This window comes from Pleuronectes platessa, chromosome 6, assembly GCF_947347685.1.
Source record: "Pleuronectes platessa chromosome 6, fPlePla1.1, whole genome shotgun sequence".
Classification (NCBI taxonomy): Eukaryota; Metazoa; Chordata; class Actinopteri; order Pleuronectiformes; family Pleuronectidae; genus Pleuronectes; species Pleuronectes platessa.
The window spans coordinates 16,679,701-16,705,385 of record NC_070631.1 but is presented as its reverse complement, the minus strand read 5'-3'; the positions used below and the strand labels follow the sequence as shown (position 1 = coordinate 16,705,385).

General features: G+C 43.1%; 1 protein-coding gene across 7 annotated transcripts in view; it reads right to left on the bottom strand.

Moving 5' to 3' along the window:
* Positions 1–2,041: 2,041 nt before the first annotated feature.
* The window catches only part of prdm16 (PR domain containing 16), a 109,046-nt gene continuing 85,402 nt past the window's right edge, over positions 2,042–25,685 (bottom strand). Inside the window, exons 3-15 of one of the 7 annotated variants that reach the window (XM_053425523.1) lie at positions 25,455–25,595; positions 20,440–20,542; positions 16,729–16,930; positions 16,468–16,633; positions 16,070–16,223; positions 13,786–15,460; positions 13,553–13,637; positions 11,407–11,576; positions 10,986–11,063; positions 9,889–10,058; positions 8,049–8,220; positions 4,185–4,442; positions 2,042–2,789 (exon numbers count right to left, since the gene is read on the bottom strand). In XM_053425523.1, the coding sequence (XP_053281498.1) occupies positions 2,777–2,789; positions 4,185–4,442; positions 8,049–8,220; positions 9,889–10,058; positions 10,986–11,063; positions 11,407–11,576; positions 13,553–13,637; positions 13,786–15,460; positions 16,070–16,223; positions 16,468–16,633; positions 16,729–16,930; positions 20,440–20,542; positions 25,455–25,595 (3,387 nt within the window). In that variant the 3' untranslated portion in view covers positions 2,042–2,776. Of the gene's footprint in view, positions 2,790–4,184; positions 4,443–8,048; positions 8,221–9,888; positions 10,059–10,985; positions 11,064–11,406; positions 11,577–13,552; positions 13,641–13,785; positions 15,461–16,069; positions 16,224–16,467; positions 16,634–16,728; positions 16,931–20,439; positions 20,543–21,793; positions 21,921–25,454; positions 25,596–25,685 lie in introns of those variants that run through there. The other 6 variants (XM_053425524.1, XM_053425529.1, XM_053425522.1 and 3 more) reach the window with 6 other exon arrangements.

Sequence of the window (25,685 nt, the reverse complement as noted above, 5' to 3'; positions counted from 1 at the left end):
AGAAACAATATGTATATTTTTACTTCTCCTGTAACAGTGGGGGAAAAAACAGCAACCATGTTCTATTATGCTGAAACATATTTCAGCGACCATCTGCCAGAATACTTTCTGAAGTTGGCAAAATGGAATACTTCAATGCCTTCGATGCCTTTGCTTCACACAGCGCGTGCTTATTACAGTAGTCCATGACATGAATTATTACATCTAGTCAACCAAAAAAACGTAGTAACCCAAGTCTTTACATTTTATAACCACATGTTGGAAAACATTATGTGTTTCCCATGAATGAGATCTCATTCAGCAGAATTATAAAAAGACTCCTGTCTATAGGAAAATGAGATGATGCAGCAGTCCTAGCATCACACTGCCACCTGCTGTCGTGAAGAAAAATTACAGTGCTTCCGTTAAAGATTTTTTTTTCTTTCTCTCCATGTTGAGCACAAGTGGCTCGTCTACTGAAAGTGGAACTAGTCAGAGAGTTGATCTGTGTTCTGAGCTCTAGAGACGTATGCCTTAATCAATGAATGGCTTGAACCCACGTGATTTAAGTGCTAGTTTGACAATACAGCATCAGGCCAAGTTCTCAAAGTCCCAGTAAACGCAGGATGGGGCAAAGGCAACAATCAACAACAACACTCCCCCCCACCTGGCCCTGCCTCCTGCAGCTATCTACATTTATCTACAGTAAGTGACCCATGACCTCCGTGGCACAGGGCCTCCTTTTTTTTGTAAGATCTCAGAAAAGTACAGGGAATATACTCATGATCGAGCGTTTGGGTTTTCCCCGTTCAGACTCAACCAGAGTTTGTATTTCATGTGTTGGAGGGGCTGACCAGCAAAAATCTAATACTATCTGTGGCTTGGTCTACTCTCTCTGCTTTTTGGGGGTTTCATGAGAGCTCCTCTGCCTTCTTGCATGACCATATGTTCATGCAGATGTGACTGTGGGTGACTTCATGTATTATAGGACATGATGATGATTTTTTTTAAGTGTTTTTGTTGGATAAACTAAATTCTAACGTCAGATTTAATATTGTGTCAACGTGTTTCATTCATGATATTCAGAGTGAAGGTCGTCTCACTCTGCTCCACCCAATGCTTCAACTAATTTGAACAAGACCACATTCAGGGTTAAAATGGTTTAACTAAAACAAGAAAAAAAATCACTGCAGGACGTTACAATGCCAAAAAGGGTCTACGATTAACTACGGCTATCTTTCACTATAAATAAAAACAGTTAATTTTGAGGGGTTCTTTCCATTTTGGCACACTAAGCATCAAACGCAGCAGAGATTCAGAATCTCCCTCACGTGGTGATCGGCGTTCATTCCTTCAGCAACGAGAAAAGAGGGATAAAATGACTCTCCTTCATTTTCACTCCTCCAGTCATGATAAAACAACCAGAAATAAATACATACACACACTTGTGAAATCAAATACATAAGAGCGTAATAGGAGAACAAAAGAAACCAACTATGACAGCAAATGCAAGCCCCTTGGACATGAAATGATTGTCAGAGAACAAAACATTTTCTATGGGTTATTTGGCACATACCACTCTTGCTATGAACATCTAGGTTATTTTGTACATCATATGACAATATCATACAATTTTGGTCCTTCTCTAAAAAATAATTATATTAACAATTTAGCACTGTGGTGCCTACAAAGAAACAATACTGTGGTATCTAAGAGGAAAGTAAGTAAATAAAAATCGAACAAAACAAGCGACGATGAAATAAACAAGCAGAGAGAGACTTCCTCTGTTTTTCTTTTTGAGTGTGATTTAAATTCATTTTCAACGTGATCAAAGTGGGTCACCAGTTAGGTGGCTGGTGTTCCCATGACAGCTCATTAAAATCACCTGTTGCTGTGCACATTTAAACATCGAACGCCTTTTCCCCACGTAATCATTTAAAAATCAATCGAGAATCAAAACTGTCATTTCCTCAAGTAACATTTAGTGTGGTGCTGTAGGTGATTCTGCACGTACAACTGAAACACGATCAGTAAATGAGTCACCCATGATTGGTGGGGTTGGGTTGGGGGGGTGGGGGAACCTGGAGACAATAGTGCACGCGCCCACTATGTTCCCGGTAAACAGCACCACCCTGTGGACATGCAGTGCTAATGCAGTGCTGATGCTGCAGTGCTTGTAGTAGCAGACTTTAGAGACTTACTAGTCGTTAAGTGTCTTTACGAGAGCCTCGAGCAGCGTCTCTGCCGGAGTGAGCCTCGTGGACTTGGGGAGGATCGGGTAAGAGGTCAGAGTTTCAATGCTGTTGAGAAGCATTCATCATGTCCTTCACATCAACAGGAGCTTCGCAGTGCTTTCTCTATGACAGAGTCTTGTGAGACCCCTCACCCAGGGCCAATCTCAACCCCCTCTCTCTTTTTCACACACATTCACACACACACACACACACACACACACACACACACACACACACACACACACACACACACACACACACACACACACACACACACACACACACACACACAAACACATTTTTTCTATTTTGAATGTATATGACATTGAATTCTTCTCAGGGCCTCCACGTCCACTCAGTCCCTTGTTTTCCGTCCATTTACGAAACTGAATGTTCCTCCCACTCTCGCTCCCGCCGCTCCTCTCTCTCTCGTTCTCTGGTCTAGATGTGGTTGAGCGGGTGAAAGCTGCTCGTCTCAGACGGTCCACCTCCCATGCTCAGCCAAGCGTCCAGAGAGTTCTGGGAGGGCGCGTGCAAAGGGTTGTTCTCCGAGAGAGACAGCATCATTGCATAAGCCTGCGTGAGGGAACAGATGAGTTAGAAAGAGGAAACTATGGTGCTATAGTCACATCTGCCCACTTTTCCTGTGACCTGTCAGGACCTTTCAGGAATCGTTATCACTTACTACTTATAATGACTTGATTTGAGTGTCAGTCTGTAAGAAAACTACTGGACAGACACTGAAACTTGTTGCATGTGGTGTGGGTCAAGAAAGAGCCCATTCCATTTTGGATTGGGATCAGGCACTAGGTCCAGAGAACATTACATTGAGGAGCATATTCGAAAACATTGACAGTTCCAGGATTGTTACCGTCTTTAATGTCGTGAAAGAGAATTTTTTGGGGGATTTCCCAGGGAATAATTCATGGATTTTTATGATTTTTTTTTGCTGATATACAGAATTGATATCCATGGGTGTATGACTTTTGGTGAAGCTTGTTTAAATTAAGGCAACAGAGTCCCACTCTAAATACAACCTGGGTTTTGTGTAGCTTTAGGTGTCACCTTTATATCTAATATTACGATTTTCTGTAGCAACATTGCCATGTTACTTGATCCCAACTTGTAATCACATCGTGATGCAAAACATAGTGATGACTTTTAATTAGACTGTTTAATATCATAGAAAAGACAAAGCAGTTAACAGAGAAGATGTTGGAAGGTTAAATGAGAGGAAAGACAAGAGGGGGCAGGACAAGATGCTTTGCAGCTGCTTCAAGACCTTGAGTACATTTATTTTGTTAAGCACCTGGAAAAAGACTGTATCCCTCTATCCTTTCTGGAGTTACAAGATTCTGTCTCATCTTTCCTGTCCGTCCTCATTAATTGGACATCCAGAAGCCAGTCACATACCTGGGTTTTAGCCTGCCTGTACAATGTCTCTTTCAATGCCTCCGACTCTAGTGAAGTGTTAAATATGTCTTTGACGTCAAAGGGTTGCTCGTCGCTGGCTGCTTTACGGAGCCCATCCAGGCTCTTGGGAAAGCTGGGCAGACCCTCCAGGTCCAGGAGAGAGCCCTCCTCCTCTATACACCTTTACACCGGGGGGTAGATGGAGGCGATATGGATAGGTTGAAAGGTGGATGGATGGAAGGATGAAGAAACGGATGGAAGGGTAAATGTCGAGGTGGGATGGATGGCGAGTTAATGCAATGTCAGGGTGAGGAAAATGAAGGAAAGAAGTTAAGAGAAAGGAGAGCAATTGTTAACGAAAGAGAAAGACTGATAGATGGAATAAATTGGGATAAGAAGAAGTAGGAGCAGAATCTGACCTAACATTTGCTAAAAGTAAAATATTGACTTTGTATTTTGGGGTATCCATACGGGGAATTACATTCCCAGTCCGTGTTTTACCTTTGTCCCTTTCAGTTGAGTGTGTTGAGTATGTGTTGTTTAAAAGAAGATGAATACCTGCGAGTGTGTTCATAGCTCATAGCCAGTGGAGCTGTCTCCGTCTCCTCGTCTTCCTCCTCCTCTTCATACACTCCTGTTGTGACGGGGGACGGTGACTCGGGCGCCTCGTCGTGAGACTTCTCTGTCAGGCTGCCTTCCTCCTCCTCCTCATCATCGCCTTCCACTTCCTCCTCCTCTTCCTCCAGCCCCTGGAGCCCGAGCTTGGAGTTGGACAAACTGTGGCTTGGCGGGCGCTCTTCCTCAGCCTGGTCTGATCTACAAAGGGTCAGAGGTCACAGTGTGGAGGAAGGGTTAATAATGGTGGTAGGCGCTTCAGAATCTGCTGACTTTTGACCTACGGCAAGGAGGTTATGTTTACACTCTTGTTTGTTGGTTTGTTTGTTTGTAGTTAAAATTATGCAAAAACTACTGAACGGATAACCACAAAAAAAATGTGGTATTGATCATGGAAGATTTCATTTAATATTCTTCCGGATTCAGGATTTTCTTTTAACTTTCTTCAACATTTAACATTATTAAACCTTTCATTATTTTCATCAGAGAACAATTTATGGATCTTTAAGGACTGGTATTTGTGGATCTAGTGAATTAAAATATATGGTTTTATTAGGGGGCTGTTGGGCCTTGGTGGTGGGATGTGCTCTACTGAGTGCCATTCTAGTTCCTGAAGAATTAGTTTGTGGTTCCACTAAAAATTCAAACACTTTTTTTTCCCTTTCTGTGAAAACAGGTGGGATCTATTTTATCTGCCAGAGCCCAATGAGTGATTTCAGTTGTAATACTCATTCACAGGAGGGTTAGGGTTAGGGTTAGGGTTAGGGTTATATAGAGTTTATATAGCTTTTTAGAAGTCGATTCGAGTGTGAGTCTATTTAATCATTCAGGTGCAACCTAAGAGAAAATAAATCTGCATCCTGGCTACAGCATCCAGGATTATGAAGAGATGAGAATAAAGATTTGTAGACGGAAAAAACCCCACATCTCTTGTATTTTTTTTGCTAATTAATTTAGTATCATTAGTCCCACGACGTTATTTGTTTAATGAAATCACTGAGTGCTCTTTTTTTGTTGTTCTACAATGATTGAAAGTGAGAACGTCTTTGAGCTCCTTCTCTGTGGTCTTTGTCCAGGTCTGGGTGGCTGCTGCCTTTTCCTGACCAGCCTAAGACATGACTCATCGTTGGCAGAGAGAGAAACATAAATAGTCTGTTGACAGCATGCACAGTTCGACCCCAGTGTCCACCCAAACAACACGGGTGCTGACAGTGTGTGCGGAGCGCTTTTCAAACGGCCCACACATGATTAATAGGTCGGCTCGTCGGGAGCGGAGCAGGAGATGGCCTGCTTCAGTCTGGTTGCTCTGCGCTGCGTAATGGTGGAGCATACTTTGTGTGACTGAGGGAAGACGATGGCTGATCTGCAAACAGGCTATCAGCGCGCCACCATTACGAGCTGCCATCTGTACATTTTCCAGCCAGCACCCCAGCTCCCCTTCCATCACCCCCAGACCACGATGTCATGGCTCATGATATCATTTCCTCTGGGACGGCAAATTTACCCCTTCCATTTTTTGCCACACGGTGGACATTTATCAAATCAGACAGGATCACCTCTGGGACGGGCTGCACAGGGACAGGATTGGGTCACACACAGTGGGTGGGTAAATGCAAGTAGGGGGACTTTTGAGTGGGGGGGTGGAGTTCTCCCCTTTCAATCTGGATTAAATATCACCATAATCAAATTGCAGAGCTGGTTGGCGGGGAAAAAGTCCATGCCTGTGTACAGAGAAAGAAGCGTAGCTCTGACATAGGGGGCCCTGGGTTTTGTCATTTAGTCTAAACACGTCAGTTGGGTGTTTGTGTTAGCGGGCCAGGAGTGCGGGTATAGCCGGTGGAAGGGGGAAGAGCTCCATCATCAGTGGATCTCCTAGATAAATGCATCAACCCCAGTCCCCCTCAGGGTGAAAACTGCCAGCAGCCGAAGCCCAGTCCCAGACCAGGAACCAGCTCCAACTTTTAGATTTATTCAAACCATAGAGCTCAAGCCACAAACTGGATCCTTGTTCCAGCCCCAATTATGACCCTGATTACTGTCCAGAGGAGACAAATACCGAGAGACAGAGTCCATCAACATTGCAACGTTAGAAATATCCATGTGTATCTTAACAACCCCCGAACTCTTTCGCTTCACAATTCCCACCCTGGGACCAGCAGTGCTACCTCTGCTTCTACAACACCCTTGGAAACGAGTCAGGCAATGTTTTCATATTTAAACTCAAGCTACCAGGGACTTTTATTTTGACTGGCTGTGATGTTGACAAAAGGGTTTTTTTTAAAGGAGGAGAACAACATTGCGAAGGCGGTTAAGAGCGATTAGAGATAGTCGTCCGTGAATGTGTGTTTGAGTTCGGTGTTTGACTTCAGTCACTCAGAGGGAGAATAAACAGTGGGCTGTCTGGAGGGAGGACAGAAAGCATAACACTTAGGCTGAATTACAGATATTAAAATGTCAGGCCAGTTTGTTGTGGATGAGACTCAGTATTGATCCCAGATGGCAGAGGGGCTAAATTGCCACTGGGTCTGCTGGCCGTAATGCGTGTTGACAAGAGGGAGGAGGGGGTTGATGGAGGAAGAGGCAGACAGAAAGTGAGACGACCAGAAAGGAATTCACATCCTGAATGAGAGAAAAATGAAGAGTGTGTAGAGTGAAGGAACGAGGGCAAACCACTGAGTGAAAGAGGAAAAACACGTTCATCCTCCTTTTCTTTCACGATGTCTTCTTCTAAAGTATTTGAGGACTTATAGCAGGAGATTGACCTTTTCATCCACTGTTCGGTTTAAAATCATAATTTTACGAGAAATGTCTTGTTTTTAAAGCGAAAAAAAAGAAAAAACACAAGATGACCACTCCTGCCAGCTTTTGGTGAATAGCTCTCCGCAAAGACGCTAATAAAGCTGTCGAAAATGTGTGAAACCTAGAAAATCTTTGATGTAACATATTAGACTCAATTCACAGTTTTTACTAGAGTAGCACTCAGTAGAGCACATACCTCCACCAAGGCCCAACCGTCAAATCAAACTTAAAGAAATCAGATCTTGAGATGTTCCCGTTTTTTTCATCAAGTATCCTGGATCTACCTCTTGATTCAGATTCACATGATTTTTGTTAAATTCACTCTTCCCTGAACCATATCACCACCAAGTTCCATAGAAATCTGTTCTATCCTTGCTGACATATAAACAAACAAACAAGCAAACCAAACAACACACAAATGGACAGTAGTGTGTTTAAATGAAAATATGCTAATATTTACTCTGTTAAACAAGGGAAAATGAGAAACGATTCAAAGCAGCAGGAGTTAAGGTAAATTGTTGATGATTGCAGAACAGACGCAAAATTAAATAAAAAATTTGCTTTAAAAAAGTTTCAGTCTCATTTGCCATGAATTAACTGTATTTTAATGTATCAACTTACCAACTGTAACTACTGTTTATTTGTATGTTTTATGAAACTAGGACATAGCCATGATGATGCTGACTACTGCCATGCATATTTAATCCACTAGAGGCTGCTGTGCACTAAGCACTAACATTCTGAGGAGAGGGAAGGTGCTGCAGACCTCTAAGCACAGCTGTTGTAAACATTGTGTTTTCCTGCATATCCACATATGTTTGGACCAAATGTTGTTACTTCTTTGGAGTTTGCACTGAGGCTAAATTTAGGACGAGAATTGGGTAAGAATTCGAGCCTGGCATTAAGAGAAGATGGGTTATGCTCCTGGATCAAATGTAAATCACTGAAGGGCTTTGCAGAAATCTTAACACTAATGTGGTTTGTGCGAGCGGGTTTCTTGTTTGTTACCTCTTATCCATGGAGCTGGAGGCCTGGTTCATCTCACTGTTGGAAATAAAGTTGCGGATTTCTGAGAAGTATGAGTCCTCCTTCTCGTCTAAAAGTGCATGATTGTCTGGCTCGGAGTTTGGCGAGGAGATCGTGGTTCCTAGGTTGGAAAGCATCCCGGACTGTTGGCTCACTGTCGCAGACACACACACACACACACACACACACACACACACACACACACACACAGACAGGGACATGCACATCAGACACACATCCAAACACAGAGGGATGATTAGTTTGATGATCATCAGACATGCACAATAGATGAGTATGAGGGAAATGCAAAACATCATGAGGGTTATTATTATGAACATTATTCACATTGTGATAATAAATCAAAAAGCTGAGATGTGCATTTTTTTCCCCCTCTTTTGGTTAAAGAAACAGTTTCTGGAATCTTGTATGTAAAATAAACTGTGGCTTAGGACAAAAGACAGAAGGAAGACCTCTGTTTATTTTTGTACATGCATCTTCTCTAATTCCAGGAAATATAAAGGAGAATGCCACAGTTACACATTGTTAATTGAGAACAGGCACTGAGGTAAGTGTGTTTGAGACAAACAGAGGCTTCAATTTAAGTGTTTATATATTTCTCTGTTCATCCTAACACTAAACTCATAAGGGACATTATCCAGGAAGGACTGTGAGACTGCATTGATTCCTCAACAATAGATCTGATGTTTACTTCTGTCCTGTTAACTCCCCCCCCCCCCCCCCCCCCCGGTTGTCTCGCTCATAAGACAGCACCGGCCCATCCCTCTCTTACAGTCTGAGCTGATCAGGGTTTAGTGCCGGCACCCTGCTGATTATTCAGGCACGCTCCCACACAGGAGATGCCCAGTTTAACCACAGTCCTCCACTGTTGGCCAATGTGCAGTCAAACTCAAACCTTGCTTTAGACCTCATATTTAGGTAACATTTATAGGTTTAGAAAAATATTTTCCCTTCATTTTGTTTTTAAAACTTTTCCCTTTCTTACAGATTTTATAACATTGGTCTTGGATGTATCTCAGTGGTATTTAAGGGCACTGTGTAATTTACAAAATATAAGAATATCCATGTTTATGTTGAAGTTAAGGAGCCGGCCGGAGCCAGGCAGTGTTTTCTCAGTCTATGTCTTTGCAGTATACATCGAGTAATTCTAGCAGATGCTGTTGTTTACTTCAATATGACTCAGAATTAAGAATCTGTTTTAAGCTTCTAATTCAGGACACATCAGGAAACATCTGGTCACTCTGCCAAGAGGAACTTGTCCATGAATTGCCTCCTATTAACAAAGTCACGTCAAACAATAGAATTCTTTGATATTTGATAAAGTCATTTAGTACATTGCTGCTGTCACACAGCGTTTTACGGCTCCGCTGTGAATGAGCTGCAAATGTGCTCAAGCTTGTTTCATTCAGGTGTCATTTTGAATTTAGAAATGTAACATGGTTGTCAAGCACAAATCACTTGGATGTAAGTGCTCAAACAAGCAATCACTCAGTAGACAAAAACTTTCTCTTTCCAACCCTCCGTGGGGGCATACTTCCATGACGGATGTGAAAAAGGCTGTTTTTGGCAACGAAGTGGGAAAAAGGAGTGTGAATTCTTTAATTAAGCGGTTTTCCCTCTTTAAATCATCCACAACACCAACTGAGGTGTAGATTTAAATGTCCAAATGAGTAATGCAAACCATTCATTATTCAGTCCAATAACTCAACACAAAATACTAATTCTCGTTTCATAACTGCATTTTGCAGTTCTCCAAGTCTCACTTTACTCTGAGTCAACTGAGTCATAGATGTTGCAAACTGACCAGGAATGTTCTCGTGCTCGTGCTTCTTGAGATGGCGGTCGAGGTTGGTTTGCTGACCAAAGCAGCGGTTGCACAAGTGACACTTGAAGGGTTTCTCCTTGTTGTGGATGTTGCGAACGTGGCGTTGAAGATTGGACGAGATGCTGAATGAGCGGTCACAGTATTTACACCTGCCAAAGGAGAACAGACGGATAATGAATGTGGATGTAGAGAGAAGCGGAGTGGCACAGGGAGCAAGGACCAAAGCAAATAGAAGGGTAAGTGGTGATTTTATTATCTGGAGTTGAGCAAGTTACACCTTGAGGCTCGGTTTTAAATGTGTCTTAAAGAAAGAGCATACTGGTTATAGACATTTAGAGGAAAAACAACTTGGAAAATCTTTGAGTAGCTGGAATGATAGGAAGACTGAATACAAACACTAAAAATCGAATGATTTCGACTACAACGTGTTTTTTTTTTAATAAAGTTTTAATTGTGTTTTTTTAATGTCTTAATTTTTTTCCCTCAACAGATGCACTGACTTGATCTGTCAACTCAGAACGTCAATAACAATTTACCATCTAATACTGATGCTCTTTTATCCCCAATACAGAATATTTATGATACAACTCTTGCGAAAGAGTTCGGGGGTTGTTAACTTTATTGCAGGAGTATCTTAAATGAGCAGCTTACACGACTAAGTCGGTCGTCCAATATGACTTAATGAATGTAACTGTTTTTTATGATGACATTAACAAGTAAAGAAAATATACTGTTGGATTTAACACTTCTGAGCCACTTTATAAAGCTTGTATTGGAATCCAACACCAGTTTGGCAGATTATAGAGGCACATCCCTAATTCTCATAATTGAGATAACTCCTGGATAGTTTTGACAAGTTAAACTGAGAACAACACAAAGAAATTGTGGAGAAAACACTAAGACAAGTATAAATAAGGAAATACATCAAGAAAAGAGACTTTCATAAAGATTAAAAACAAGACTGAACTAGAATAGAATAGATGATGCAAACTGTGATTTGTGAATATGGGCGATACAAATAAAATTTGATTGATTGATAGATAGACTGCATGATAGAATAGAATATAATCAAATACCTGTAGGGTTGTTCCCCTGTGTGTGTCCGCAAGTGTCTGGTGAGGTTTGCTGAACGAGGAAAGATTTTCCCACAGTACCTGGAGCAGAGAAAGATCAGATAAGTTAGATCTGTTTCAAGATGTTGTCTTCTGTGACATGTTTACTCCTCTTGTATTAGATCAAGGTGTTATCAAGAGGAGTCGTGTGTTAAAGTAGTGTTAATTAGCATCGACACAAACAAAATACAAAATAGACAATTTCCCCCTATATGTCTACATTTGAATTAATATTTAATTCATTTAAAAGAAAAACAACTATTCAATTTGTCATTTTTAGATTTTACAATTGCGATTTATCAAATGTCTGGCTTTGAATCAGACTGAGGCAGGTTGAGCCCTGCAGCTGTGTGCCCTCTGTTGAGCGGCCCCCAGCGCCACTGACCTGCAGGCGTAGCGCTCCTTGCCCTTGCGGAGGATGGCCTCTGAGAGGGAGGGTGGTGGTGAGCGGAAGTTGAACAGTGGATGAGCTGAGTGTTGCAGTGAATTGGGTGCATCAAGCTTTAGAGCGCCAAAGCTCTCCAGCTTCTCTGTCATGGTCTCCATGGCTGACATCTGCAGAAAAAAACAAAAAGAGGAATAGGTAAGTTCAAATATATGAAAGATGTTATTATCATACCATTACACGTAAATAGAAACCGACTGAAGTGTGTGTGTGTGTGTGTGTGTGTGTGCGTGTGTGTGTGTGTGTGTGTGTGTGTGTGTGTGTGTGTGTGTGTGTTTTAAAGCACAAAAAAAACCCATTGAAAACAAAGACACAATGTCAGAAATAAAAACAGGGAGCGAGGGAAAGAGACAGAGAACGGAAGCAGTGAGGAAGCAGTATATCAGAGGTTAGCCTTGGTGTTTGTTCTAAAGGCGCGTCACCTCCATGACCTGTAACACATTCACAAATGCTCAAGTACCATTTCTCCAGTGCGCCTCCTCCACACACCCTCACCTCCAGCCTCAACCAGGGCTTTGTTCTCCCCCTCCTACTTTCTTCTACCAAAGCTACTGTGGCAGATTGGCAAACTGGTTAAATGAGGCATTCAAGGGCCCCACGATTGGACCCTTACAATATAGTTTGAGATACCCCCAACCGATAGCAGCTTCCCCTCCCCTAGAAGTTTGCGAACAAAGGGGGCCAGTTATGTAGAAGTTTATTTGCCAAAAACAGCTTACATCCTTCCTTTTTTAGTGAATACGGGACGGGACAGACAGGGACAGACACTCTGTCTCGACGTGTTTATTCGCAGTCTGAGAACGGGTGGAGCGACGTGATTCCATCATGAGACTGAATTAGAGGTGGCATTGTGTTTGGATCACAGGGCGAATCACAGCTGAGACACTCCGATATAAGACCTCTTTACTCGTGGGCCTGTGAAAACTTTTCATCTCAGGAATATCGATCAGTTCTGATTTACAAACACTGATAAGCTTTATGAATTAAATAACTGACATAGAGTCAATCATGTGGCTTGACATCCTCTCCTTTGTGTCACATTACAATCTCTCAGAGACAACCAAGGTCACATGCATATTCCCAGAAATACAAAGGCAAAGAATTGTGGCTTCAGTTCTGAATCCATCCGTCCAGTGAAGAACATAGTGTTAAAGAAGATTGTGAGCAGGGATGATTGATGCACTCCAAGCACGGTTTTCTTACCCTTCTCATTCGTAAAGGCATAACTACACACATACACGTATATGTAAATGTCCTATATGTTAATGCATAGTCATGTGTAAACGTATCTGTCTGTATGTGCACCAAATGTGTGTATTGCAAAGTAACAGTTGACTGAGGACACAGATTTCCAGGTCAGATTAAACAGCTTCCCCAGTGAGAGCCCCCCATTCTCCTGGACACAAACACAGGATGTCCTTGATGGACACGGTGCTATTATCTAGCCAGCCAGCCAGCCACAGAGAAAAAAAACTTGGAGGGGATTGAGTTATTAGTTGGCCTGTGGGCTCTCAGCGCATGAAACAATGCCACGACTAAGATTAGCATGGCCAGGAGAGGTACAAATCAAACTGTTATTATTCTTTCTTTTATTAATACTATCATTCCTTGCAATCAAGATTTGCAGAGGCAGGGGAGGGCCCAGGGACAGTCGAACAATGTGACTGATTATCAAAGGGGCTGCGATAACAGACTGTGTCTTCTGAAAAAGGTAGAAGTGACGAGGTACACAGGCGCCATTTGGTAAACAAAGGAAGAAATCATACAGAACCCTTGAGAAAATAACATCAACACTGTGGAATGATGGTGCATAGGGCCCTATCAATTCAGGTTGCAGCGGCGTGGGAGGCAGGAGTGAAGTATTTTCACATAATACATGGTATGAACATAATAGTTGATAGCATCTGGGAGTAATAAGCCTATATATGTAATACCTGGAGTCAATTCCCCTGTTTGGTATTCCCTAGATGTAGGTTTTGTTCAAAGTGCATATACCACTTACTGTTTCTAACTAAGATAACGGCAAGCGCCTTCCTAGATTTGCAATGTGTGTATGTGTGTGTGTGTGCGTGTGCTGTAATATTACCTGTGGGTGGAAGAGTGGCGGTGAGGGCCTGAGGAACTTCTCCTTCAAAGCTCCAACGGGGTCAAGTAGCTTCCTCTTTTCCACCCTGCTGGACCAACAACAAGGCGGGGGGGTTACGTACCAAGGTCAGGTTCAATCACACACTAACCACCAACCTCTACCATCTTCAATGTGTGTACACAAAAGGCTTGATGTGGCAACAACAGTTTCTGGTCGAATCGGGGCTGAAATACCTGTATATGGGGTCCATGAAGAATGCCGAGGGCTTGGCGTAGTGCAGGGGTGGTGGCTGATGTTGCTGGGCCTGGTGCTGCTGGTGCTGGGAGATGGAGGATTGGTGCAATGACTGGGAGTGGGGGAACCCAGCTGGTGTTTCATCCTTGATGGAGATCCCCGATAGGACTCCATACATGTGGTTCTTTCGATTGTGTGGCTCAGCTGCCACGCCATTATGACCACCTCGGCTCCGGCTGCCAATGCTGAGGTCCAATGGCTGTTCTTCACCGCCGGATATCACTAAAGGTCCACTACTGCTCCCAGTGCTACTGTTGGGGTGTGAGGGGTTTGTCGAGCTGGGATGAGATAACTTGGTCTCCTTGGGTTTTGTGGTGAGATCAAATGGTGACTCCACTGTGGGAGCAGGGGCGCTTGGGGCACCAGAAACTATCTTATGAAGCTGCTCTCGAGGTGACTTGGGCTCCGCCTTGAAGAACATACTGGGGTTGAGGACACCTCGATCAGCACTGAAGGGATAGAGGGAGTTGTGAAAGTTGGGCAGGAACTGGAAGGGAAACATGGAATGGTACGGCAATGGACCCATCTTCTTCTCCTGATGAAGACCAATCAAACCTGGACCAAAATATTTCTCCGCAATAGAAGCAATGGCTTTGATGGAATCTGTGGTGGCTGCATTGGCATTCATGGTATTGGGTAGGAGGGCTTGCTCATCAGGCGGAGGGAAGAAGGAGTGATGGGACGATACAGAAGAGAGAAATGGGCGATCAAGCCCGAGATTCCCCGAACTAGACATGGCTGATATCAACGCACTGTTCGTGTCTTCTGACTGGTGGCCTTCTTGACTTGACATGGCCCCAGATGGCTTCCTTCTTTTGCCACTTCGCTCGCGTTCACTCTCGCCGTCACTCTCCAGGTCAGAACCATCACCTGAAGCAGTACCAGTGGTGGTGTCCAAATCTGTCCCACTTGTGGTATTAACGTCTTCAAGATCACTTCCGTCCGACATGTCCGCCATCTTAGATTTTGACTTTGCTTCTCCACTAGAGGACAAATCCAGTTTGCTCTCTTTCTCTTTGTCTTCCATCTGACTCAAACTGTTGCGTCCATTGCTGTTTGTCGAGCTAACCAGGGACAGTGGAGGTAAATGTAGGGGACTCCGAGGAAGCTTCACCTCCTGACTGCTGCTGCCTGGCGGGCTCTTTATCAACGGACTAGCCGGCAATAAAGGTGGTCGGGGATACAGTGAATGTGGGAAGATACCTGGGAAACCATGGGTAAGGGATGGGAAGCCATGGGGTCCTGGGGAGAAGGGCAAGCCAGCATGAGGGTGAGGTCGGGAGGGAAAGTAGTCAGTGAATCCTAACCCTGACTGGTTAAGAGCTGTAAGGTGGTGATGATGGGACTTGGCCTTAGCCATGATGGGGCTGGAGCTCATGGGGATGCCAGGGTTGAACATCCCTCCAGGAGAGCCATAATGATTTTTGCCCTCACAGAAGCGACGGTGCTTGTTGAGGGAGGAGGTAGTGCTGAACAACTGCCCACAGTCCTTACACTTGATCTGGGTGCGGCAGTCAGCATGCATGCGCTTGTGGCGGCAGAGGTTAGAGAACTGGGTGTAGGATTTGTGGCACACTTCGCCTGGGGGAGCAAAAAGACACAGCCCATCAGGGCCTGGTTAAGCCATTTTAACACTGTCTCTAACTCTGAATACCAAATCATTTTCAACATACATCTGAATGGAAACTTATGAAATAGTCCTAAAAAAGAAAGGGAGCTGCTGTGGATGAAAGCAACCAGTCATTCTGCAAATGGAAACAGCTAAATCATTCCCAATTACTGTAGCTGCATTGTGATGTATTTAATGCCAAATAATTATTGAACTTATTCAAGACAGAATTACCATACATGTTTTCAATTTACTTCTATGATTCATAATGAAAAAAATCATATATCAACATTGTATTTGCTTATTTTTCCTTAGTGTAAAAAAGTCCAAATCGATCTAAACTATATGTCAGAAAGCCTTCTGTGGAAAAGCTTAAGTGAATAGGTCAAATTATTTACAGTGTAATCAAATTAATAGCAACACAGGTATGATCTCTGGACATAACAAGTATGCTTAGATCAGAAAATGTAAGCAGAATTATAAATTGATGCACGTGGAGAAGAAAGACACAATAATGCATGATGGAGAGATTGAGGAGGTCGAAAAAAAAGGGAAATAAAATAAATGTAGTGATAAGGATGAGGCCATCATGAACTCCCTGTGCTCTCACTTACAGATAAAGGGTTTGACACTGCTGTGGATGTGCTTATGCTGCTTGAGGCCTGACGAGGTGGCGAAGGTCTTGCCACACTCTGGACACGTGTGAGCGCGTGCGCCCACGTGCTGGGAGCGGATGTGGCGCTGGAGGTTGCTGGGATCTGTGAACACCTGAAGTTTGAAAGAAAAATGCATTGCACGCCATAATTAACAATCAAAAACATAAATACATTTGTATTTTCTCCCTGTTATTATATATTAGATGTTGACATTGTTATTTGTACTTATTGCTTTAGCATCCACATAAATTTGCTAAAATCAATATCTAGTAATATTATGTACCGAGGCTAAAAATATACAAGACCATGAGAATTTCTGAAGACGTTGAAGCCTGTGTGTCCTGTGTACAACTTACGTGCCGGGTATGCTGTACCTTATCACAGTTTTCACACTCAAAGCGCTTGCCACTGTCATGTGACATCTGGTGACGGATGAGGTTGGACTTCCAGTTAAAGGCTTTTGGACACTGGTCACACTTGTATTCCCTCTCCTCTGTGTGGACTATCATGTGTTGGCCCAGACTTGATGAAGAGAGCACACATTGATCAGTGAGTATGTTAAGTGTGCGTTGGCTATTAGTTTTTTTAGAAAGTGTTATCATTGTGTGTCTGTGTACCTGTACTCGTTTGGGAAGATCTTCTCGCAGTCTTTACATTCGTGGACGGGCTCGTCGCTGTCCTCGCGCTCCTGTTTGAAGTCCTCACTCAGTGAGTCGAAGAGAGAGCCTGCGCTGGTGCACGAATACTTCTGGTGCCGCCGTAGCTCAAGTGTTGAGGAGAACAGCTCATCACAGTCTTCACAGCGGTACATCTGCTCGTCTACAAACACACAGACACACACAGATATGTTGAGCCGTCACACAATTCAAGTCTTTATCATCTTAGCTGTGTGAAAAGAGGTTTGACATGAATCAGCTGTTTAAATATTGTAGTAATATTGTAACCAAAATTAAATGTTCTTCCTTGGGACATACCCCAGCCCCACTGAAAACTCCATGAAAATTGGTTGAGTAGTTCTTGCGTAATCCTGCAGACGAACAAATGAGAACCTAACCTCCCTTGCGATGCCAACAGCTATATTTTATGGAAGTCAAGACAATAGTGTCTTTGCTGCACAAAGAAACGATCGAGTGTTTATTTACATTCTTTAAGTTGCATCTTCCTGAAGAAGCCGAGCCAAGTAACCAACTGTTATAACTGTGATATAAAACGTGTCAATAGTCACTTAACAAGAACAATAGTCTATCTCTGTGTTAGTTACAGCTAAATAGACTCCCATTCAAGCAACAATCCTGTAATTGACATTCACATAAAATGGAAATCAATTAGCAGTGAAACGTAGCCTTCATTAACACAGCTAATTGCTTGTTAAAGCAAGTGTTTGCTTTCAGACTGTTGGTGTAATAGCACACAGGGGAAACAAGAGGGGCCGGTCTTCCCCTTCCATGTTGATAACCTTTACAATACTTCTCACCATCAAGGTCAAATGCATAAAACTCGGGCCAAGTTTTTCAATAGCAAGTTCCTGAGTCACACGCCAAGTTCAACAGATCAGGGAAAAGCCCAGTGGAGAGTCTTTGTGCGGGGACACAAGTGTGTGTGTGTGTGTTTGTCTGTTTGTGTGCATGTATTTATGTGAGCATTTTCCAAAAAGAATGAGCCACAAGGAACAGAGGTAAGCAGGGGCACAGTGGCGCCAACCCCATGGTGATTTCGGCACCACCCTGCCATGTACCCTGTTTGCCATGACCCAAGCAGCCAAAGTCTGAGTTGAACCCCTGTCGGTGTCCAAACACACCACACACACCCATCCATCACTTCAAGCTGCACTAAATGGGTTTATCCAAAACGACTTGCGGTGCATTGCTCACCTGTTTTCTACTCCATGTGGCCGTTTATCCAGCTGGAACTTCATGGACACATTAAAAGGGCATTAGTGGAGCGACATCAATGTTTTCTAACCTTGGGGAGAAGGATAAATGACCTCTCGGTCAATGGCCCATTACACTGAGCTCAAATGCTAAACTAACTCTGACACCAGTGTGCACATATTTCAAGAAAGTACAACTCCTCTTGCAACAGGAGCCGTTGGAAAACCTTCAGGTGCATACGGATCCTCAGCTGTGTGTGCTTCACCGAGGATACACACAAATGAAGGGGCTTTGCGTGTGATCATCGACGTGCCTGCGTTATTTCAGTTCGTCTGGTCTGGGCTCTTTGGTTGGGTTGAAATGGGTTGGGTGAGTGTGTAGGGGGGTTATAAAGGGGAGACTAATAGCTCTCTGGGAGACGAAGGGAAGCACAATTATGTGCAGTTTAGCAGCTAATCTGGGAGCATGGGTGAGGTCTCGGGGGACTCCTCAAGTCCTCTACTTCAAATTCCTTCTCTGATAAGCCAGACACAGAGAGCAGGGCTGCACTGCCAAGCTCCCACTCAGCCCGGCTACACTAGCTTCCCTCTCTTGCTCTCACACACTAACACAGATACATGGAGCCAAGCACACAATACAGAGACTTTGATCACTGCGGTGAGGGGACAGCTGTCTCTCTCTCGGTTTGCCTGTCTCACTCCATCACAAACATCTTCAAACGGCAGAGGAATTATAATGCTCGTTTTGTTTCCCCCTGCCCGCCTTCATCCATCTCTCGCACAAACACACAATGCCAAATACTTTGGCTGTGACCGGCACGCACACATTCTGGCAGGTGGAGTGTCTCTCTTTTCTCCGTCTGCCTCCCTCTTGCATGCACACGCAGAGGAAATGAACAAATCATTTACAAGTCTGCTCCGCCTTTGACACACTCCTACAACACGCCAATCTGGTTCTCGTCCATAGTCTTGAGCTCCCCGATTTGAGATCAGTGCATAAACTGTGCATCACGCACGGGGGGAGGAGGACTATAGTGAACTGCACAACATCTGACGCACATCTTGCTCTCCCTCAATCCTTTTTTATGACCAATGACAAGTAAGAGTAATCCGATTTTTTTGTTATTCATCCGTGGATCCAGAAACACAGCAAAACAGCGTTTACCTGACAACAGCTCTTCAGCACAATAAGTCCAAGATGTTTTCGGGGATACAGCGGAACAACGGGCCCTTTTACGCTTAAGTGAACATTGAAAGAAAAGTCCAGGTCGACATTGAACAGCTGTCCAAGTCAGATTATGAGATAAAATATTGAACATATTCAGTCTGACGTGCAGAGACACGGTTGAAAGGTAGCTGCAGTGAGTCAGGTTACCCACTCAGAGGGTGGGGGGGGGGGGGACGGGCGGCTGAGAGCACCTACAAATGTGGTGGCCTTTGAAATGTGAGACTCTCAGCGGACAGCAGAGCACCTCACACGATCATGCTGATTTTTTTAGTGTTAATATAACCGCAGAGCAAAGGTCAAATAATAAATGCACAAATGAATTGTCTCAACATCTAATTTGATTTACAAAAATCTAAAATTCTTTAACACGAATCGAACGGGAAACATTGGCTTAAAGCGAGTGCATCAATATTTAATAAAATGTAATTATTAGGTTTAAACAACATATTTTATATGATTCAACATTTGAACTATTCTTGAGCATATATGTTGCTTGGGATAGGCCAGTCATTTTAAGCATAATATTATTAAAAAGCATAGTCTAACCTTATTTCATCTGTTTATTTAATAATTGACAAAGGCCTATTCATTTATTTTATGTTTCTGGTGGTAAGAGCAAATGGCCAATTCCCAAGGGCACCAAAATACTAAATGCAAGAATGTGACAAAGAGTAAAGATGAAATATCTATAAAAACCTGTGGATTTTAATTTGGCCTAAAAATAAAAATATTTCCTTTATTGTGCTTTGGTCGAGGTAAAACAATTCCAAACAGGTTAAAGTTCACGATGTGTTTTGAAGAATACTGTTCTGAATATTGTCTGATCTTCTCGTTGAGAGAAAAAGCTTCAACCTGCTCAGGATGGAACATGACATGGGCCAATTTATTTTCCACTAGCCACCTTCCAGCTTTGTGAGCGCACAGCTCAGACCACAGCCTCCATTATTATTGGCAGGTCCATTTTAAATGACTGGTCCACACGCGGCCTTCAGCCTCAGGCCTTAAGAGGGGATTTAATTCCTCTCTGGAAATTCATGATTTGAATAATTCACATTTCTTGTGGGAGAAAAAGAAAGAGGAAATTCTTGAAAGGAGAGATGGTGTCTCTTTTTTCTGTCCCTCCTCTCATCACATGTAGCGGACTCTGGAGTGTGTTGACCGCTTAGAGCAGCACAGGATGCAGGTTGGAGTTTGTTTAAAATGTGCGCTAATGACGCGCATTAATCTTACCTTGTAGGTTGGGTGCCATGGATCCCTCGGGGAAAATACCGTCCTTCATATACACTAAAAGCTCCTCCCCTGCGTCAATGTCCCGCACCGCTTTATAATAAATCTGAGAGAGAGAGAGAGAGAGAGAGAGAGAGAGAGAGAGAGAGAGAGAGAGAGAGACTTTAACTTAAGGTCAACATGGATTTAATGAGTCTGAAGCTTCACATTTACTATCGCAGTTAAAGGAAGGACTTTATGTTGAAATTGATTATTCTAGCATATTAATATGTTGTTACTAAAATAAAAAAATAAATAATGCATGTCTTAATCTAAACTATATTAACCAGACTCTATGGAGGATCATTTATCTTCTTAAATATTCACACTTTTACTACTTATCTGTCCAAATTAAAAGGCTGTCGGATATTAATTGGAATGAAAACACCCAATAATTCATTCCACATTCACTCACACTTTATAGAAAATAAACAACACGAATATAAACTTTTCATCCGTTATAGGTCAATTAGGACGAGGAATAGATTAGGTTATGTGTTATTTCACAACAATTAGACGTTGATTAAAAGATAAGTGGAAAAAATCAAATTAAAAAAGGACGTTGTAATGAATCTAAACTGTCTGAACGAAAATTAAATAAACATTAATAAGCTTTTCTTTTTATTTCCATCTGACGGGGACCGGAGAATGTCGGGTCTTATCGGCACAAAACATCCTCTTTAACTCAGCTCGTTTTAAACCGTGTGATCCAGCATAAAATATGTGATTATTCACAGACTTTAAGGTTTATTTTTCCACTATAATAAAGGCGAGGAAAACTGAGATAACAACAATACAATTTATGACAAAATCCGAGGCCATTCATTTCCCAAGGCCTCATGTCTCAACCCATCTAGAAAAACCTGTGAAGCAAACTACGCTCGTACACGAAAAATGCACATCAAATAAAAATGTACCAAATCAAATAACTAAAGAAAACAATTATTCGATTGAAACATAAAACAGCATCGCAATAAAGCACAGCGCAAACATCGACTTCGAGGGGCTGCATACAGAAACATGTGGCCTCTGAGCGCATGGGGGCGCTCTGCACCAATCCAACGGTGCAGAGAGGGCAGAGCACAGACACACACACACTCACACATACACACACACTCACACACGGAGGAAAAAGCTGGTGAAAACAACTCGCAACACTTAGTGATCCTAAGAAGAGACCAGGACCAGCTTTTAAAAAAAACTTCTTACAATTAATATTACAGAGACTATTAGGCCTACATTGTTATAACAGTTATAATTAACAACAGTAACCACACTCTGGCTGCGGACTCTTCTCTCTACACTTTTCCGACCTGACCTTTCTCTTCTCCGTGAGCCGGAGGAGTTGGGAGAGTTGCGCGGCGCTGCGGAGAGCCTCCAGCTGCAGGAGAACTTCAGTCCCGGTGGAGTTGGCGACGCAACCCATAGTAGGTCTACCGGGGAGGGCAGCGCTGGAGCCGGGGTGCAGGAGCGGAGCGGGGCCGGGGAGCGGAGGTCGCGGAGCAGCCGGGCGCGCTTCTGACGGACCGACGGTCGGACGGTCGCGGATCGGTCCCTGTGGCTGGATGAAGCCCGGCGCGCGTCTGCCGGGCTGAGCTCTATAATCTAGTCAAGTGAGCGAGTCTCTCTATGATGATGATGAAGAAGATGATGATGAGTCTCCCTCTCTCTCTCTTTCTCTGTCTCTCGGACTCTCTCTCTCTCATTAGTGATTCCCTAATGCCCCTCGGTGTTCTCTCGGTTACCCGACGGCCACTCCTCCTCGTCTTATCTCCAGCCAAAAGGATTGAGGGATCTACGGCGCAGACCCCTCCCCGCATCTCCGATCCCTGCAGCCGCCGCTTGATAATAAATCTATTATCGATGTAAATAATGGATGAGACAGCCTCGGCAGACTTGAACTCACCGCGCTCCCCTCAAACACACCCCATGGAAACCACGGACCGACACACGCACGCGAACGTATAGATAAGATCATAAATATCTATCTTATCGATCGACATATTGATGACATACTGAAACTTGCGGTCACAGCGCTGCAGCACTGTTTCCTTCACTTTCTTCCACTTTGGCCAAAACTTATCTGCAGCTCTCAGGTCTGGATTAAATGAGATAAGTAATAGTAACTTAAATACAAATTCTGAATTTTCCCCCTCTATAGTCTTTTCACTCATCAGCAAAACTGTTATTTTTAAATTCTAATATTTATTAGCATTATTATTTGACTATTATCAATATCCTAACTTGTTTTAACAAAAACAAACAAAGAAACATTGCATAAAACGCAACAAAAATAGTTTAAAGGGAGAAAAACTCTCATAATTTATAAAAAAATTAAAATAAATAGAATATCATTTTTGCACAATTTCAAAATTATTTTTCACACAATTTTGATATGAAATATATCTTATATTCTGTTCATTTGAAATCTCATGAAATGTATGTGATCAGATTTGAAATTAGATAAATCTTTTTGTGGTAAGCTTCTGTTAAATCTTTTTTTCTTTTAAACAAAAATAGACAGTTCATTAATAACTTCTTTTTTAATTACCTTCCTAACTAATATCTATAGTGTCTTTAGAAAAAATGTTAATCTTTCAAAATCTTTTTTTTGTGTGTGTGTCTTTGTCTTTGTGCGTTTTTCTTTGTGTGTGTGTTTCCTACAGTACAAGGCCTACACACTCATGTCTGTCTTGACCTCTTCCCATCTCTGTCCAGTGTTCAGGGGACAGATGCCTCATCGATCAATGCCAGCCGTAGGGGCCGCAATAATCCCCCAGTGTTGCCTCGTACACACACACACACACACACACAGGCACACAAACAGTGTCTGTTTATTGATGGATCCGTCCGGGGGTAGAGGGGCAGATCAAACACTGTTGGAAAGGGCTCCACTCCAAAACACAAAAGATGAAGGACTGACAAGAAGGTGGACAAGGTTCATCTCTTTTTCAAAAGCCCATCTCCTACACACCAACTCACATACAAAACACACACACAAACACACACACACTCACACCCCACCCATTGCGCTCTCGGTTTCTCAGCCGTTTCCTTTACTAGATGCAACGTTGGCCTTAGAACCACTGAAAGGGGTCGCTTACACTCCAGTTTATTCGTTATGAATGGAAACTATTTTATTGTGCTAGACGCATGCATTCACACACATAAACTCACACAGACACACACATAAAACATGGTGATTAGTCCAAATATTGCATTAGGTTAAAACTGCAAGCAGGGTCAGGTGAAAAAGTTGTTTTGAAACAGTGGCTTTCTGCAGATACAGGCAAATAGCTCTAGTACATCTTTCTGACCCACACATACACACACACAATAAAAAACACAAAATAAAGAAATCCAAAGACCAGCTTAACTTCTAAAGAATCTGTTTCCAAAGTAGATTTACTCTTGCATATGAAACATATACAAAATAATACCAAATTATTGCAAGGCCGTAAACATCTAAATTATGGATGATGATTCATACATTTGTTCATCGTGCATCATTAATGACAAACAAATAAACAAATAAATTATCCACTTGCTTTTTAAAAGGTTACTCCCTGCATCTGAATTTGCCCAGTGTGCACATATTTCCATAAACTCATGCATTGTGCATGCTGATACGATAAAACAAGAAAAAGGAAAAAAATCACTGAATAGTCTGTTAAATTATACATTTTAGCACTGAGTGGCTGCATATGTGTGTGTGGGATGTTTGTAAATAAATTATAGGGTCATACCTGTGAGCCACAAAACACCAAGCAACTGGTCAGGCAAACAAAAGCAAAGCCATATGCTGCGTACAAACAACCAAAAAAAAACCCATAGTGCACGTGGCCTCTTCTGGGTCTGATAATTCACCACAATTTTTCGCCGGTGTCCTGATTCTTTCTCTGACATTGTGTGGCAGTGGCAGGGGGCACTGATGTGAAAATCTTAAAAGGATTAGGCGGGTTGGTGTTGCCAGCCAATTGGTGCTTGTCAATCTCGGAGGCCCCCGTGTGTTCGCCCTCTTACCAGGTCCGAGTCCCCTTTCTCTCTATCGGTCAGGCTTAATGTCTGTGGCTTAAACGGACACACTAGGCTGTCCCCTCGGTGTGACAGAGTGACAGGTGGCAGATCAAGACACGAGGACGGGGAAAGAAGACAAAGACGGCGAGGACCAGGCGGCTCGAGACCGAGACAGGAGGGGGAAAGAGCCATGTAGGGAGGGATTAGGAAACAAATAACAGCGGAGTGACAGGAATGTGGAAACACACAAGCGAGTCATATGGATGCATTTGGTTACTGTCACCCTGGCATCATGACTCATGTTTCAGTGCCTCATCTTAGTCCTGCTTTGCTCCTTGCATGGTGTTTGCTTTGAGCAGGCACGATTTCACTCTCAAACTGCCCCCGAAATGAAAATGAAATATGTGTGAATACATGGCAGCTGGTATTTCTTTTAGCAGGAACTGGGATAAGACTCAGCAATGCATAACAGGAGAAAAACTGCTTCTGCAGGGCAAACAGAAACAGGGAAAATATGCTCATATACTGCAGCAGTAAGTTGTGGCGCACACATTGCATGGGGTTGAGGTTAGAGCCTAGTTAAGCAGTTGGGGTTTTATGGGCACTGACTGGGAATCCTTCCAAAAGTATCTGATGCCCTACGCGAGTTTCCTCAGAGCGAGAGTGGATGGGCCTTAGGAAGCAGCAAGAGAGAAACGACTCTGTCTACAGAATAAAAACAAGTTTTGTGTGATGGTAAGTGTCAGGTTATTCTTCAGCCTCTGGAGGTTGATCACTTCCTTACGGCACTATAAACTGGCCCAGCCTCAGTTTAGCCCCCACAATAGTAAACACTCACACAAACAAACACACACACACACACACACACACACACACACATATGCAAACCTGCTCATACACATTAACGCGAATCAAAGCGTCGGAATTGGGGGATGGGAAGCAACCAGAACAATTCCCCTCACCTGGTCTCCGGTGAGGTGACAGGCTGCGAGGTTCTGCTCCTCGAATGACGGGGCACAGCGGACGTATTTGAGCCAGCTGGGGCCGGTGGCATCCGGGCCTGTGTCCAGCGCAAATTTGACGTTTCCCATGTCATCGACCACCTGTTGGGAGAGTGACAGGTGACATTAGGAAAAAGAATGGAACAATATGTATGATAAACAACAGGTTATCATCAAACGACCAATATGGAA